We start from the raw sequence: 16,911 nt of genomic DNA on the forward strand, positions 1-16,911 counted from the left end.
ATTGAGGACCTCATTCGCTGCACGACCTTGGAAAACTTGCTTAGCCTCTTAAAACCTTAGTTTCCATATCTGTAAAGTTGGAAAAGTTATCAAATTAGATCCATGGATGAATTGTGAGATTAGCAGAATATTTGTGCCAAACACTCGGCACGGGGTTGGGCACGTTCTGAGTACTTAACAAATGACAGAGTAACAGTGATTGTTACTTTGATGTAGTAGAAGTTCTCAAATAAGATAATATAGAAAGGACACTGTTGATCCAAAGGGGAAAAGACTTTCTATCTTTTCCTTTTATTTCCATTATAGCTTGCAGTATAATTTGAACTGTTGTTCATCAAAGTTGATTTGCTCTTCTATAAAATCTCTCCCTTACCTCAACAGATGGTAGGGGCAGGAAGGCAAGTAGCTTATCTGCATATCCCAGTGCTTTTTAGCATTGAAGCACTTAACAGAAACTAAATAATCATAACAATATTTGAACATTTAGAAGATTGGGTTCTAATGCATGCAGATGTGGTCTCTCACCATTTGCTGCAATCCTATGACCCCGTTTTTAGTGTCCTCCTTTAACAGAGGAAGCACAGGGGTTTGGTACGGTCTGTGGGGTAGGTAAGTGGCGAGATCAGGGTTGAAAAGTTCTCTGATCATCGCTATAGCCAGAATCTTCATCCATTGTGAAGGAAACCTTAGTTAAAAATTAAATTGATGAACTAACAAAGGTTCATGCTGGGAAGAGACAATTTGATTGGATAGAAGGATGACTAGGACTTTGCAGGTAAACACTGGACAAAAGTACAAATGTTGTCCTGCATGAAAAAAAGATTGTAACCACAGAAGGAATAAGTATGGCAAATAAATAAGTGAATGAGTGAACAAACAAATAAACATGTGTGTGAGTGTGTGAATGTGTGTGAGAGGAGGGACAGAGAGTCAGAGGTCTTCTCCGGCCTATGTACCATGAACATGAGGAACTTGGACACTTTACTTCTGCTAAGAGGAGACACCAAAGGGCAAAGCATGGAACATGATCGATTTAATTTTTCTACAGTAAATATTCTACTTCAAGTAAGGAAGGATGCTGGTGGGTCAGAAGACACCTATGAATCTGTGAGGAGAAAGCCAACTTTGACACTTCTGAAGTAATAGGCCGGGAAGTCGTGGACGTGGACGAGGTACTATAGCTCGGATTTTGGAGACGATAGGTATTCATAGCAAGAAGTACTTCCAGGGATGCCCTGGAATGGTCTGTAAGCACGACCGAAAGCAAAACTTAGCTGAATCGGACAGGAGTCCCTCTCCCAAAGGGCATTTGAGCCTTTGGCATTTAATACCTATTGGGCCCCACACGCCTTCCCAGGAGTTACTTTCTTATACCAAAAAGGCCACATAAACACAAACGCAGGCAGGCACTAAACTCTTGGAACGTCTTTCTTTGGGAATTTAAACTCAAGGAACCGTTAGGTTTTGCAGTGGCTGCCATACCAAAGCATAAATCATGCCAAACTTGTTTGAAATCTCATCTTTAGAAGGTTGTGTGTTTTGACAAACCTTGCATCCAATTTGGTCCAGCTTTTGGATTTGTAATGAAACCTGAAACCCAGCATGCTGGCCTGCTTTGGGGTCTACAGGCACAAGTTCCTAGCAGCCTTAGTGTAATACCTCCCCTAATCTCATCCTGGCAAGCGAAATGAGCTGCACTGCTGGAAGTTTAGGCTGGACTCCGCAAACATTTCTTGCAATTATGGAAAAAAGACTGATCAAGACAGCAGTTTGGGAGTATTTTTGTTCCTGAGTATTCTTCAGAGTGTAAATTGCAAAATTAGCAATAGTACTGTATCCCCTGTTGGCTAGTGACTTGGCGACACCCCAAGCCATGATTGGGGCAGAAAGTTAATTAATCTGCTTATTAAAAAAGAAGAAATGTCTCATTTGCATGCATTTGCATTCAGGTCTTGCATTCATCATGCTTTTTGGTGGTCCTTGGCTTTCTTTCCTTAATACCACTGACCTAGCTAGGTGTCAGCTAAGCGCATTTGAATTTTCTGTGACTTGGCTTTGTCTAAGTGTCATATGTTTGGTATCATTGGTTCCAGCAGAATTTGATTTTCATATAGATCCCTTAATTTCACATGGAGATTTTTTCCGCCTTCTATTGGCTGTTTGGATTTTTCTTCCAGTTATCATATACCACAGTTAGGAAAAGATTTATAGACTTGGCTCATCTTGGAAAATAAAGACCTTGTCTCCATCAGAATTGCGCATGTTATTTGGAGATGATCTATTCAATTACCTGCAATTTCCTACTCAATTGAATTTTTTTCCATGGTCATTTTTGTGGGAGTTTTCTCTTTCCTTGTTTTTCCCATCTTAGGGGAGGTCTGCTTTTGGATTTTCTTTCTTTCTTTCTTTCTTTTTTGGCTTCCTAGGGAAAAAAAGACCATTGCCTCATGGAGGTATTTTAGATATTCCACATTCAGAATGATTGTTTTTACCTGAAAGTACTCAGGTAACAGGCATCCAGGCCCTCTTAAACAGTCTTAAAAAGACTTGCAGGAAGGCTTGGGGAAGGAGGGGCCTGGGCAGAGGGTAATTTGGAAGGCTGGGGGTGGGATCAAAGAGAGCACAAGCTCTTAGGAGCACAGCAAGTGGAGGGAGACTCAGGGGAGGTGGGAGCGCAGAGACCTTAGTCTGTGAGTGTACCACCAGCTCATATCCAGGGGACCCCAGTGCCCTGGCTCCCTATGGGTCACGGTCACATTTCTGATATACTACCACAGAGGGGTTGTCAGGGGTGAGTGGCTCAGCCAGCGGCTAAACCACCTCCATGCTAACAAGCCTAGGCAGTCAGCTTGGGAAGGGTCCTGGCTGGAGGAAAAAAAAAAAAAAACCCAACCTCAGACCCTTAGACCTCTTGTCAGACTCTGAAGAGAATTATATTTTTGAACTAGTCTACAGTGTGGACAGGAAATGACCTCTCCACAAACTGCTTCTTTAAAAACAAGCGGTGGTGCCTCCAGCAATCCAGCCTCTCTCCCTCTCTCTCCCTCCCTCTCTCTCTCTCTCTCTCTCTCCTCTCGCTCCCTCTTTTTCTCCCTACCAACCTCCCTTCCCTCCCTCTCTGAGCTCCAGCGCTCTCCCTCTCCCTCCTCTCCCGTGCTCCCTCCCTCCTTCGCTCCCTCCCTCCCTCCTCCCTCCTCCCGCTTCTCTGCTTTAGAGGGCTCCCACAGCACTTCCCAGCCTGTGTGCTCAGCCTGCCTGCCTGCTGCCTCCGTGTGTGAGAGTGTGTGTGTATGTGTGTGAGCGTGTGTGCGTGCGTCTACTTTGTACTGTGAAGAACACAGCCCATGTGCTCTGCATGGACGTTACTGCTACTCTATTTAGCTTGATTTTCGACAAGCAGGCAAGATGTCCAGCACACCACATGACCCCTTCTATTCTTCTCCTTTCGGCCCATTTTATAGGAGACATACACCCTACATGGTACAGCCAGAGTACCGAATCTATGAGATGAACAAGAGACTGCAGTCTCGCACAGAGGTAAGTACTTCAACCTTGGCTGTGTGTTTCTGTATTTTTTTTAACTGTGCATGGGCTTTGCCTGGGGTTTCTGGCTGAATTCTGTGGGAAGTGTCCCACTCGCTACTACCACGTACAAGAGAACGAGCGCCAGGATGAATCCACTAGTTTGAACGCCCGGTTTGCGGGGACAGCAACTCTTGGAGCAGGGCACAGTTTCTGCTGGAATCTTGAAATAGACAGCCCAGCACTTGATTCCCATTGCGGGGCTTCAGAAATGCTGCTCGCCCAGGAACTCTGCTGTTTGCAGGCTCTGAGGTGGTCCTGTTTCCTGAGATGCAATTGCAAAGGATTTTGCGGTTGTTTGCATTTGGATGGGTATAGATGAGCCTGCTTTGACCTGCATTTGCTTTTCAAAGTCATCAAAATTGAGGTAAAGGAGGCAAAAGAGTAGCCCCGCATACTTGTCAGAACTAGCCCTGGAGGAACACATGTTTGTGTATTTCCTTGTTAAATCCAGAAACCAGTTGCTTGGGGCAAGAGAATTCTATACTTTCTCCTTTCCCTGTTGGCTGCGCCTCTGAAGGGCTCTACCTCGGGACAGGAGCTGGCTCAGCATTCCAGCTGCCTTGAGCTTTTGCACATTTGTGATCTTGTGCCTCAGGGGAAGGAGAGAGAGAGAGAGAGAGAGAGAGAGAGAGAGAGAGAGAGAGCGAGCTCAGACTGCAACTCTGGGAGCAGAGAGACCAAGACTTTTAGAACTTTGTAAATGCAAAACTCCAGACTGCCTCTTGCAATTTAAATATTTAATGTCAGTAGAGATTTCCTCTGTGTGCTGGCTGGCTGGCTAGGCTCTTTCAGGTTGTCCATTTGCCTGTAAGTTGGGGTTTTGTGTTGTTTTCTGAACTGGAGTTTGTTAGAGGTGCCCCAAAGTCACTTTAGGAAGTCAGAATCCCTGGGGATTGAGTCTTCTCTGCAGAGCACAACTACCCTGCGGGTTTCTACCAAAGAGCTTTTTGGGAATCAGTTTGGTGGAATTATAGATAGAAGATTGACTTTTAACTCTGGAGAAGGATTCGATTAAGTTTGTATTAGAACATAAAACACACTTGCTTGAATTGTCAATGGAGCCATAGAGAATTCATGACATTGAATGTATTTAATATGGCTAACAAGATGTGACTTGCTTTGTGATTTACTGGACAAGGACTTGTGTGTTTCTGAAAGCCGTGTTGTCTTCATCACTGCTACTTTCTTTATATGTTAATACACCATAGATGTTAAACGCAACTGCGGCTACTCTTTCTCTGGGAGATTATAGGGAAGTGTAAACTCTTCTTCACTTAGTTAAGTGAGTTGTTGGTACCAATGATATTTGTGTGTTGTTTGCGTGCTGGTGTGGAAGTGTGTGTGTGTGTGTGTCTATTACAATGTGTATCTTTCATTTGTATCTTTGCAACTGTGCTGGAATCTTAAATTCCTGCATAAGTGATTGGTTGACATAGCCTGCTTCCAGAATTAGGAGGATAGGAAATGTCTTAAAGTTCAGGGACCCACTAACTGCAATACAGGCTTGAAAAAGAAGTTTTTAAAAGTATTAGTTTTTAAAAAGAGACTAGAGGCCACTGTGGTTCAGTTCTTGCATAGTGACAGGATTTAAAAAGATCCTGTGTCGAACTTGCATTTTAAAAAGTTTCTGAGGCCTTGCAGTGGGACTTGCACCATCCTGCCGCAAGGAAGGCAGGCAGCTGACCTGCCTGGGTGCCCCTGTGCTGGTAGGTCCTTAGCACCTGACGCCTCTAAGCTGGGGGACTCCTCTGCAGACGTCCCTGCCCTGACTCTGATACAAACCTGCAGGGTGAAATCAGCTCGCTGCAAGTTTGTTTTGTGTTTTGAGATAAGACATTTGAAAAGTTCCATATCAGCAACGCATTTTTCAAAACTGGCATATTATTTTTTGTAAGAGCTAAACTTGGGAACTTCTAACCTTTACAAGATGGGGTGTGACATTGAGGGATTTTACTTTGAGTAGGGAAAAAAAAAACTGCTTCATAGTTCAAGAACCAGGACAAGAAAGCTTCAATGAGAAATCTTAAGAGATTTTTAACCTTTCTATGATAATAAAGCACTATGTATTATCTTTTAGTGTGTACCATACATGTACTCCAGTACATGGACTGTCATATCAGGTCTTTTAAAAAATAATTATCTAGATAATTGTGATGATACCTCCCACCTCTCACTTTCATTGCTGAGCAATACACACATGACAAGGAATCCAACACCAAAAATTTGTTTTCATTTCATATGAAAAATGAGGGAATCATGTGCTTGCTCCTAAGATATTAAAGTATTGACATTAAATATTACATTTTGATCATGGTGTGTACTTAGGAAAAAAAACTTTTCTTGAAAAAGTTACACTATAGTTTCACCAAAAGTGCTTATTTAGGATAAAGTTGTCCTGGCCCCTGGAAAGGGATTGGTTACAGTGAAATACAATGACATCCAGAAAGAATTACCAGTTTGTTCATACAAAAAAATCAAGTAGGCTGTTGAGTGATTACTTTGAGACTTTAACCAGTGCACAGTATGCTTTGGGTGTTCTTTCTTTTCTCTCTCTCTCTCTCTTCCCTGGTTCACACTCTTACATTACACAATATCGTTTTATTAACTCCTAATAACACATACACATACACATATATATGCACGCACACACACACACACACAAACAAACACACACATACGCTGGTAGTTTTCTCAACTCATTTGTTTTGGAACATGTATTTGGCTAGAAAGAAACTACCAAAGCAGTTTGAGATGAGGAAGTTATAGACAAGTTTGTAGAAATTTCCTAGAAACATCCTTTTTGATGGAAAGAGTCACCTTCCTCCAATGGGCGACCCCCAGAGCCTTTTATCCTGGTCATTTCTACCAATTAAGTTGAGGTTTTTCAGACACTGGACAGTGTTAGTTTAAAGACGTTTGTTTGGGAGTTAATCTTGTTTCTAACTCTTTCCTGTCACTTGCTAACTGGTGACTGTGGCTTTTGATGACCTTATCTTCAAATTTGTTACCATGTTCTTTTAATATGAAAGTGCAGATTGGTATGAGAAAGAATTATGAAATAAAGGGTGCAGACATTATTTCTTTACTTATGCTAGTAGTTCAAACTCACAAATGATACTGACATGATAGAATAATAGTGGGGGAAACTTGTAGCCTGGGCTCTGTCAGTCTTGCTTAGAGCTAGAGCTTAGCAAAAGTACTTCCTGGACAAAGTAGACACTCAATTAAAACTTGATGGCTAGCTAACCCAGGAAGTGAGAGAGAGACAGACAGAGAGAGAGAGAGAGAGAGAGAGAGAGAGAGAGAGAGAGAGAGAGAGAGAGGGAGGGAGATTGAGAATCCTGCCATTAAAATCAGCACCTCCCCTCAGAAACCCAGTTCTGATGCTTTGGAGCCTGGCTTCCCCTGGCACCTCTGTTCCCCAGCCCCTAGGCCCCTTGAAGTGCTCACCCCACATCCTCCACTTTGATTTTTATCATGAGGTTATTTAGATCCCTAATCACTTTTGCAAATCAAGGCAGGAGTCTAAAAGATTTCAGGGCCTTACCTCTTTTTAAAGGAAAAAGAATGCATTACAAAGCAATCAGCAAAAGCAGAAATATATTTTAAATGCTACTGGTTGTTCTGGGAAATAGCATTTCTTTGTAACATCATAATCTCGGTGGATTTTGATAAAGAAACGTGTGGGTGTCTCAGAGAAACTTTCAGCTTCGCATCGCTTTTCACTCTAATTCTAAGGCAGGAGGAAAAGGGTTATGACTTCCGTTGTGATGCTACCATAAATTGACCCGATGTCTTCCAAAATTCATATATCTGAATGGTCTTGCTGTGCCAAAGGTATCTTGGAAGAATACGGCTGCACAATTATATAGTTTAACATAGCACACAGAGTACAGTCAGATAGGAAATAAAAATATGTTCTGAAGACTTCAGAATTTGCTCTGTGCAGAGCTTCCATAAAAACAAAAACAATCTGTATTTTTTTACTTCCTGAAGTCTGCCCTGTGAGATGAAAATATAAGTGGGGAATCTAAGAAACATCATTATGAACATCATTTTAAGCGATGGAATTTCACTAATTTTGAATTTCTGTAGAATTTAAGAAAGTTCACAAGTAGAGTTACAAAAAATCATAATTATTGTAGACAAGTTTTCTGTATCTTGTGTCCCATTCAAATAACCAAACGGTGTTTCTATTTCAGTGATTTTTTTTTAAGTTTACGTATTGGCGTGGGGCTAATTTTAATCACATACCATAAAGAGCAGGAGAGCGTGAGTTCCCTTATATTTTGTTTTTCCCTTTTAGCAATCCTACACATCCCATTTGAAAAGAGAGAAGTATGATTACAATCGGAAGTGGTTCACCCGAAGATTTTATTAGAATTACAGTGTTTAGCTTTATGGAATTTAATATGAATGTTAAAAATGTTTGAAGACCTTGAAATTTAAATCTGCTGTTTCTCAGCCTCCACAGCAGCTCAACTCTAAAACTCCCCGGGGAGGGGGCGGGTGGAGTGGGGGAGACTCAGGCTTTTCTTTCAGCTACATTTTTATATACTTGGTCGCAGGGTTTCACGTTGTAACATCATGTTTATTCATGGAATAGCTTAGTATCATTGATGTTCGGACGGAATCTAGTTAAAATGAGATTAAGTATTTTGGACAAGTGGAGAGAAAGGAAAATGCTTTGAGATAACTGGGGAGTTTGTTTCCCCCTCTTAGAAATTTCGGGAAAAAAAATGTTGCTGGTACTCTAAGGTATATGTAGGATTTTCAGTGTTAAAGAGAACTTTCCAACTTTTTCGAAGGGGGGTTGGGCGGGATGGGGGAGGGGCGCTGGTGGCGGTAAGGAAAGCTATTTTGAAAATGTTAAAATGAAACCCAAAGTGCAGTTTTAAAACTGAGAACTTCCAAACTCCTTATTTTTTAGGCTCTCCCCATGGTCTCAGAAAACAGATTGCAGAACTCTTCTGCTGATTTTATTTTCCTGAAGTCTTTTTTTTTTTCTCCCCATTTTCTTACTATGGGAACTGTTTTTAATTAAAAATTGCTGCAAACTAACTATTTGTAGGAGGCCCAAAAGAAAAAAGGATTCTTTCAACTTCCATTCAACACAGATTCTTATCAGCTGAAGAATCAATGCACATTTAAATTTCTCCCTTTTTGGTGCGTAAATTATGATATAGGTTTTAAAGGCTGTGCATTTTTTAAGCATTTAGCTTTTTGTTTGGGTTTCAGAAAGAAATTAATTTAAATTGTATGGAGAACAGGGCCATAAATCTCCCTTTATTGCAATTGTCCACATTAACTCATTTTTCATGAGGAAAACAGTGCACCCCTTTTCTGAACAAGCAAACAAAACATAAAACAACCACAAGCATCCAACTTTATAAATGGTCAAGAAAGAGATTCATGAACTTAGTTATTTGGATTTGGTTGTGGGGTCTCAAAGTATAATTAATCAAAATATAGTCTGTCTTTAAAGTATCAGAAAATATAGCATTTAGAACATTTTCCACTGATGTTGCTACCATATGCCTTTGTCATAATCTGACCAGGATGTTTTCTTTCATATATATATTATATATATATATATATATAATATATATGTATAATATATATTATATAAAATATATAATATATATATATAGATAGGTAGATATTTGAGCATCAGTTCTTTTAAATTCTGGCCACATGCATCTGAACAACCATTAATACTTACAATTCAGTCATTCTTTCAAGAATTCCTGTACTTCAGGCAAGGACAATTTCAGAAGCTGGACATATAAAGATGATTAGGACGTTTTCTGTCCTCTAGGAACTTACAATTTGGTAATGAAGGAAGACATACACACCATCTCTCATAATGCAGCAGGCTCGGTGATAGATCAGCACCCAGTGCTTTCTGGGTATGGAAGCGCAGTGAAAGGCCCGCCTCTCTCTGAAGGTAGTTGGGGCCATACGAACATCTACGGAGTGTTCGCCGTTAGTCACAGTGGTTAGTCAGTGGTTTCTGTGTGTACATCAGCTCACATTAACCTCGTGAGCGCTGCATGAGACAGGTGCCAGTAATGTCTACATTTTTACTAATGAGGAGCCGGAAACACAGAGGATAATAAATTGTCCCAGGTAAAACAAATAGTAGTTCTGCATCTGATGCTGTGCCCCCAACTGCTCTGCCGTAGCTCCTCTTGAAATAAGGGACACTAGGGGGATTCTAGGTTTACCTGTAAACACTTCTAATGTAAATGTGTTCAATTTTTCCTAAGACAAGTTGACTTTCAGAGGTGGCTCGGAAGTTGACTCCATCTACCTCTTGTGATTCTACTAGTTATCTCTCAAATGCTTGACTTTACTTCAAAAGAAACTGTATCCAGTTTTGGGTATAGAGCCAGGAATGGAAAATATACCCTGATTATTGAAAGGAAGAACTAAATCATAGTCTCTATTGAAAAATATTTGATATGCTCACTGTTCTGAAGAGTCTATGGAATTGTTATAGAAAAAATATTATTTATTTAAAATTTTTGTGATTTTTTTTTACCTGATTTTTTTGTCTTTTTGAGACAGGGTCTCCTGTGCAGTTCAGGCTGGTCTTGAGCTCTCTTTGTAGCCCAGGCTGGTTTCGAACTCACAATGATCCTCTTGCCTCAGCCTCTCAAGTGCAGGGATTACAGACCTGCGCCACCACGCCGGCTTGTGATTTTTTACTTGAAAACTACATAGATTTATATCCAGTGATTGATTCTTTTCAGCCCTATGTGAGAAAAGTAGTATTTAAATTATTTAAATAGTGGGATGAAGCAAAGCTTTTCCACTTTTGGTGATATCACTACCAACATAAGTATTAGGAGACTCTATTATAATTAGAATTCGGCACTGCATTGCCTTCCTGTACTGGTAATCAATTAAGAATCTGAGAGAAAATAAAGACACCAAGGGAAAGAACTCCTAAGTTTTGGCTTCTCTCTGTCTTGGCTTGATCACTCTGAAAAGGCAGTCAAGGTCTCTCTGTCGCAGTTCTTTGTAGGGTTTGGAGTTTCCTTCCTACTGTTGCAACCCGCTTTGACAATCTGTGAGGCCATTGTCTCCACAGTAAATGCCTACCAGATTTTGGAGAGAGGAAAGATCTCTTCATTTGGCCCACCCAAAGCCCGAGATGCATGCATTCTGATTTTCCTTGAAGAGATAAAAAATCTGAGACGGAGTCCCTACACGCACTTTCTAGGGTTGAAATCCCCAGTTACTGGCACTTCGAACTCTCAATCCAAAGTTCTTCCTTAGAGCGTGCTAGTAAAACACTATTATTCCAGCTGCCCACTCTCCGTTGGTGACTCTGGCAGCCACAACCCTCTCTGCACGTTGGTACCACCTTCATCAGCCTAATTTGAAGTTGTAGTCTTCTAATTAAAAACGGAAGATTTAGCACTGAAGATTTGTGGACCCCTCCAAAGAGATACTTTCTTTTTCCTGGTGACATTACAAACCCTCCTCCTCTCTCTTCTGGGTTGGGATGGCCTTGGAGCTGTACTCTCTGTTCTCTCCTTTCACCTTACCCTCTGTTCCCCACAAGCAGACAAGGTGATATTTTTGATGCATAAATCAGATTGTATGACTCTCTAGTTTCTCCTCACACCCAGGGCAAGCTCTGAGCTCCTGCTCACTCTGGCTATAAGGGCCTATCAATCTGTTCCTTCCTGATGGCTCAGTTTACCAGTTGTAAGCCACAAGGAACTTCTTTTGGACACATTAACTTGACCAGCCTGTTCACATCTGAGGGCGTCTGTCCTCTGTGGCAGAGTGGGCAAATGGCTTCCTCCATAATAACTCATATACCTATTAAGAGAATTTGAATTAGAATTGGGCATGGTGCTGGCTTTCTCTGCAGGTGATCACTTAGATATTTCCCAGGAAAGAAGGATGACAGAAGAAACAAGTCTCAGCACTTCGGAAGTCCTCTGTCAACTTCCTGCCCGCTTCCCAGAGCTTTCCTCAGTCCTCACAATTAAAGGGAACCCCAATCACCTTCTTCCACATCTCCATGTGCTTCACAGGAGTTACTGCAAACTGATATTTTCTTGCTCCTTGCTTATGTCCTAAGTGTTTTCTCACCCTGCATAGACTCTAAGCCTCATGAGGGCAGGGACACGGTGCTCACGTGCACAGTTGTCTTCCCCATTTCCCACAGCACAGGGCTGAGATGTTGAACAAAGGAAGTAAAGTGGTTCTAGTATGTTCAGGCTGACGCCAGAATCTGCCTTGAATGTTAACCTACAATTACCTGCAGTTCCAGTTGGACACAGATTTGTGAGCTTAATAGCTGAGAAGCATTTGCAGCTTGCAAAAAAGGAAGTCCTGAGAAAGGAGTTTCTTTTGTTTAGGAAGGGTAGACCTGCACTCTGGGTGGTGTGGATCTGCTGGGACTCTCCTGACTTCTGATTAGAAATATTTATGCTGATCCTAGTGGTGTTTTCTTATTTATTGCACAAATCCTCTCTTTCCAGGTCTACCTGAGGGTCTGCAGTTGGGAGGAATATTATATATCATGGTAGTACACGGAGCACTCACTTTGCATTTTCAAAAAGTATTTTAAGGCCATTAATTAGTTTGTTTGAAGTGATTTGCACAACAGAAAATGTGGGAAGTTGTATCAGTACTATATATGACACTGTATCTATAATAACTGTGTTTGCTGACCATGTGGAGAGAGAGAAAGGAGAGCAAGAGCGAGAAAGAAAGACAGAGGGAACTATCCTAGATTGTGTGTATTTATGCCTACAAGTTTTCAATTGCTGGTTAGCAAATACATTCAGTTTTTTCTACTTCTCCCAACACACACATACTTTAGAGTGAAAAGAGAGACTTGTCTTGAACCTCAGTGTAACATACAAAGACGGATTTGGGTGCAAGCCTTGTCTCTGTCTCCGACTTGCTGTTTGATCTTAGGGAAGTTTTCTTAACTCTTTTAAGCCTCAGTCTTCTTGTTCGAGTTGTACATTGTGAAAGGCTATTGCATGTACAGTGCCTGGCATATAATAAGTGCTAAACAATGGGAATTATGATTATTATGATGATGCCTTTATTCTCTGTTCTCCCAGCAAATTAAAAATGATAAGTAATGCAACGCTTTGCTTGACTTCCTAAGAGTGTCTTTCGAAATCCTTTCTGTGTGGCCTCCATTAGCATACTGTAAGTTGAGGAACTAAATATGCAGTACCGTGCTCTAGGACTCGTGGGCTCAGTGTGTCATCCAGCGCGGGATGCTATGCAGGCTTTTCACTGTTTTGTAGTACTGATGACATAATAATCAGATACCACCCTATAGGAGAGTAATGGCTTGTCACAGTGGCTACAATCTCCTACACATCCCAGGTTCTGATGACCCCTTGGGACACCTGTGGATAAGTGTTAATTATTGCTCACTGAATGAGATCTTGTGCACTCCACTGGGTTAGGAGAAACCTAAAAGTCGGAAGAGACAGCAGAACATTGAAGTGTTCCCCTTCACTAGTGCCACTGCAGGCCTGTCTAAAGGGAGCCCGGGAAGAGGGCTGCAGAGCACACTGCTGGTGGCCTCCAGATGGCCTTCCTCCAAAAGAGGTACACTCCTCAGTATGCAGCTGGGCAGAGACTTCTCCAGGGGAGCTGGGTCAGCACTGTCGGAAGTCTGAGGCTCCACCTGCGTGTCTGGACTGATAACAGCCCTACCACTGATCCACTGTGACACCTCTCCTGGATCCTGTGAGGTGCTGAGTGGTGCCATGTGGAATCTCTCTGGCTGGAGGGATCAAGGTAGTAAGATCACCTGTCTGTGCTTTCTTTCTAGATGCACCGTGTGGTAGTTTCATTTCAGTGTAGCTCTTCCTTGATTTCTTGTATTGAATTCTTTACATGATATATATTTTCCTCTACTTCATTTCCTTGACCAGGGAGGGCACTAGTGATTTTTATTTAAAGCTCCACTTTAATAGTAATTATTATGATCCTTGTAAAGACAAATATCTTCATAATTCAAACAAACATTAAATTATTTGCTGACTTTTTTTGGAGGGAGTAGTGCTTGCTAAATTTTACTTCCCAATGTAGGTCATTTCCTAGGACTCATGATGATTTTTATCTCGCTCCTGAAAATCTGTGCACAAGCACAAGCTAAACCAGTAAACAAGGCTGACCATTTGGCAGTGCACACACCAAAGGCAACCCTTCTTAGCCCTTGTAATCTTAATCATGGCAAATCTGCACCTGGCTAATTTTCTTTCTTTTCTTTTTTTTTTTTTTTTCTTAAGATTGAAACTAAGCAGTTGGTGCCTATTATGTGCCCTCAAAAGGCTCTGATTTGGTGGAGCCTACCACTCGCATATAGGCCAAATCATAGAATTTCAAACCTGGAATACACCAGAGATGTCATTTAGTGCCAGCTCCTGATGTCTGAATTATAGAACCCACACCTAGGTTGTGCTATCAATTCCTAAGCAAGTTCAGTCTTTCCGAGTCATAGCACTACTTGTCATTGTATCATAGCTAAGAACTGACTGCATCCAGTTACCTACCACTCATTGGTACTCCAACCTTATAAAAACGTTAATGTTCTAAGCTCTTTATTTCCTTCTTGAGTTTTCCAATTGCCTGAAACTTATATTGATCTTTAGCATTGTGCCATAGAAAAACACAGCACTAATCTTTCTTGGTTTTGAATTTAAGATTGTTTTCTTTGCCAATATATGTAAAATTGAGTTGGGTAAGCTTTAAAATGTTTATTCTTTGGATTCTAAAATATAGTGCAGATTCTAAAATATCAGTGTGGAGTGTTTATAAACTATATCAATGGCAAGATGGTAAATAAAAATTGTCCCTAATTTTATCATAACTGCTGTTAACTTTTCAGCAAATCAATTGATTGCACACATACATGTACATAAAATTTTATTTGCTTAGCAGAATATTGAGTTTCCTTTGAAATCCAGCTCTTTAAATTATGAGTATTTCACCTTGTCGTTCATTCTTCCCAAAATGTAATTCCAGTTGCCTGAATTATTGATACACCATACTTGAAAAACTAACACCATATAGATGTATAAAAATTATTTAGCCCCTTGACTATAATTTATACTCAAAGAGCTCAGTATTCGTAACCATCAATCTACCCTTCAGTGAGGTGGGGGAAGGTGGTAGAAATAATTAACTATGGGGGCTATTATGATCACCACCAGCAATCAGTAGTAATCAGAAATCTGGGATCCAGATCCTGTCACTTTTTTTTTCATGTGGTGCAGGGGATCAAACCCAGGGGCTCACACATGCAAATGCTCTACCACTAAGCCATGTCCCCAGACAGTCACTTTTTAAGAAAGATTCCTCCTCTTCATTTGAGGCAGATCTTTTTTCTTCCTGCTTTTCCTTCTTTTATGTTATTTCGGAGAGAGGGAGCAGGCAACTTTGTGCAATGTCTATAAATCAAAAGATTTTTGCACAATTCATACTGGGAACAGAGAGTTGGAATTAATGTTAAGAGTCAGTGCTGATCTAGAACCAGCAGGTAGGAATATAGCGAGTTAATTTATGACACTATCTGAAGCACATCTCTTTGATTCAGGCAGAAAGCGGGACCCCCAAAAGAGGGCTACGTTGGGAGTTGTATGGAATGTTATTTTATTTTTCTCACTGGATTCAAGAGATCCATGGGGTTAGCAACTATCATATTCATGCTCCTATTCTTTGTGACAATTGATATTCTCTGTGGCCAGCAATAGCCATCTTTTTAAAAAGGGATATTTCATAGAGGCTACCATTTTATAAATAGTTTCTGAGTTACCACTTTTTATATAGGTAAAATGCATTCTGTAAATAAACCTCAAACACATGGGCTCCTATTACATAGAATGAAGTTGTATGCAATGAGATTATGTCTTCTACAACCACATTCTGCATTAATTACTTAACTTCTGGAGTCATCCAAGTTTACTTCTTGGTGGTTGTGTGACTTTGGGTGAGTTAATTTACCCCTCTGTGCCTGAGTGGCCCTCGTGGGTAATACAAACAATGATCAAATCTATGTTTCTGGGTTGTAATGAAGATGGAATGAGATAATTCTTACAAAGTGCTTAGCACATTGCCTGGACCTTAGATGTGTTAACTATTATTATTATGTATTCTTTGTGCAGTGGATCCTGAGCATCTCCCATATGTAGTATCACTGGTTTGGAGATGAAAAGACAGCACTCTTGTCTTAAAATAGCTTAGTGAGGACACAATAAAGATTTATAGAGAAGGAAGCTTCTGAGAGATCAGTGGGGAATTTTCCAGTCCAGGAAGGGTAGTGGGAAGGACATTTTAGGAGGAAATAACAGAAAATTTAAAGAAATTGAGCTCTGAAAGGTGATGTTATATTTGAGGAAGGGTGAGGATTTGGACATGGCTGAGGCTTAGGGTGTGAGTATATGTGCAAATACTGCGTCATGGTGTGCTTGGCAATAGTGCTAGGAAATAAATCTCTATAGGAAGCCAGGGTGAGAATGTGAAGGTGTTTCTATACCATTCCAGGGTTGCTGTTGGTCTTCACCCTTTACAGATTGTACTTTGGACTGTAGTGGGGTAAGTGCCGGCACAAGTATTTAACATCTCTGTGCCTTCGTTTCCTCCTTTGAAAAATGGGACAACAGTAGTCCCTTGGTAACCAACTTGTTTTAGGGAATTTATTAATGCCTTTATGTGTTGAGATTAACCTCTGGCACATAGTAAAATTTAATCAGCATTAGCTTCTATTGGGTAAAGAGAACTAATCGAGGGGTTTTTAATTTTTATTTGGTTATTGTTGGGGGGATGAAACATTTGATTTGGCAATGCTCAAGAACCCTTTGGCTCTTAAGTGGCTTGTAGGCTGATGTCTTTCCTAGAGCACTTTCGTTTTCTGAGAGGAAGAATCAGTGGATGGCGAGATGCATAAAAGAAAAATTATACACACTTACTGGCTGACTGAGCTATTTTTAGCTTAGTGTGTCTGAGGCAAAGGATGGATTTTTCATGGCAATTTTTTTTGATGCAGAATTACAGTAAGCCAAGGTTATGTAACTTGCCCAGTGACACTTTATTTTTTCCATCATTGAGGTCCTCACTGTGGCCCATCTAATTTTTAGCAGCCATTTTGGGTCCCCAAGGTCCTGACTCTTCTTCCTGCTTTGACCCAACTGGGACCTGTTTGGCAAACAAGAAAGGATGCTCTGTGGCTTCTGGGAAGACGCCGTTCACTGGCCTTGACTGTAACTCAGGGGCCCCTCAACCGCACCGCAGTGAGTCAAGCAAAGAGGCTGCATGGGGAAGAGAGCAGGA

General features: G+C 41.0%; 1 protein-coding gene across 9 annotated transcripts in view; it reads left to right on the forward strand.

Annotated features, from left to right (window-relative positions):
• The first annotated feature begins 3,122 nt into the window (after positions 1-3,122).
• Positions 3,123-16,911, forward strand: part of Ldb2 (LIM domain binding 2) — a 368,457-nt gene continuing 354,668 nt past the window's right edge. For all 9 annotated transcript variants that reach the window (XM_005402501.2, XM_005402503.2, XM_005402502.2 and 6 more), the window contains exon 1: positions 3,123-3,537. In XM_005402501.2, coding sequence (XP_005402558.1) covers positions 3,406-3,537 — 132 coding nt within the window. In that variant the 5' untranslated portion in view covers positions 3,123-3,405. The remainder of the gene's footprint in view (positions 3,538-16,911) is intronic.

The sequence above is a fragment of the Chinchilla lanigera genome, unplaced genomic scaffold, assembly GCF_000276665.1.
Source record: "Chinchilla lanigera isolate Chin_1 unplaced genomic scaffold, ChiLan1.0 scaffold00079, whole genome shotgun sequence".
Taxonomy (NCBI): Eukaryota; Metazoa; Chordata; class Mammalia; order Rodentia; family Chinchillidae; genus Chinchilla; species Chinchilla lanigera.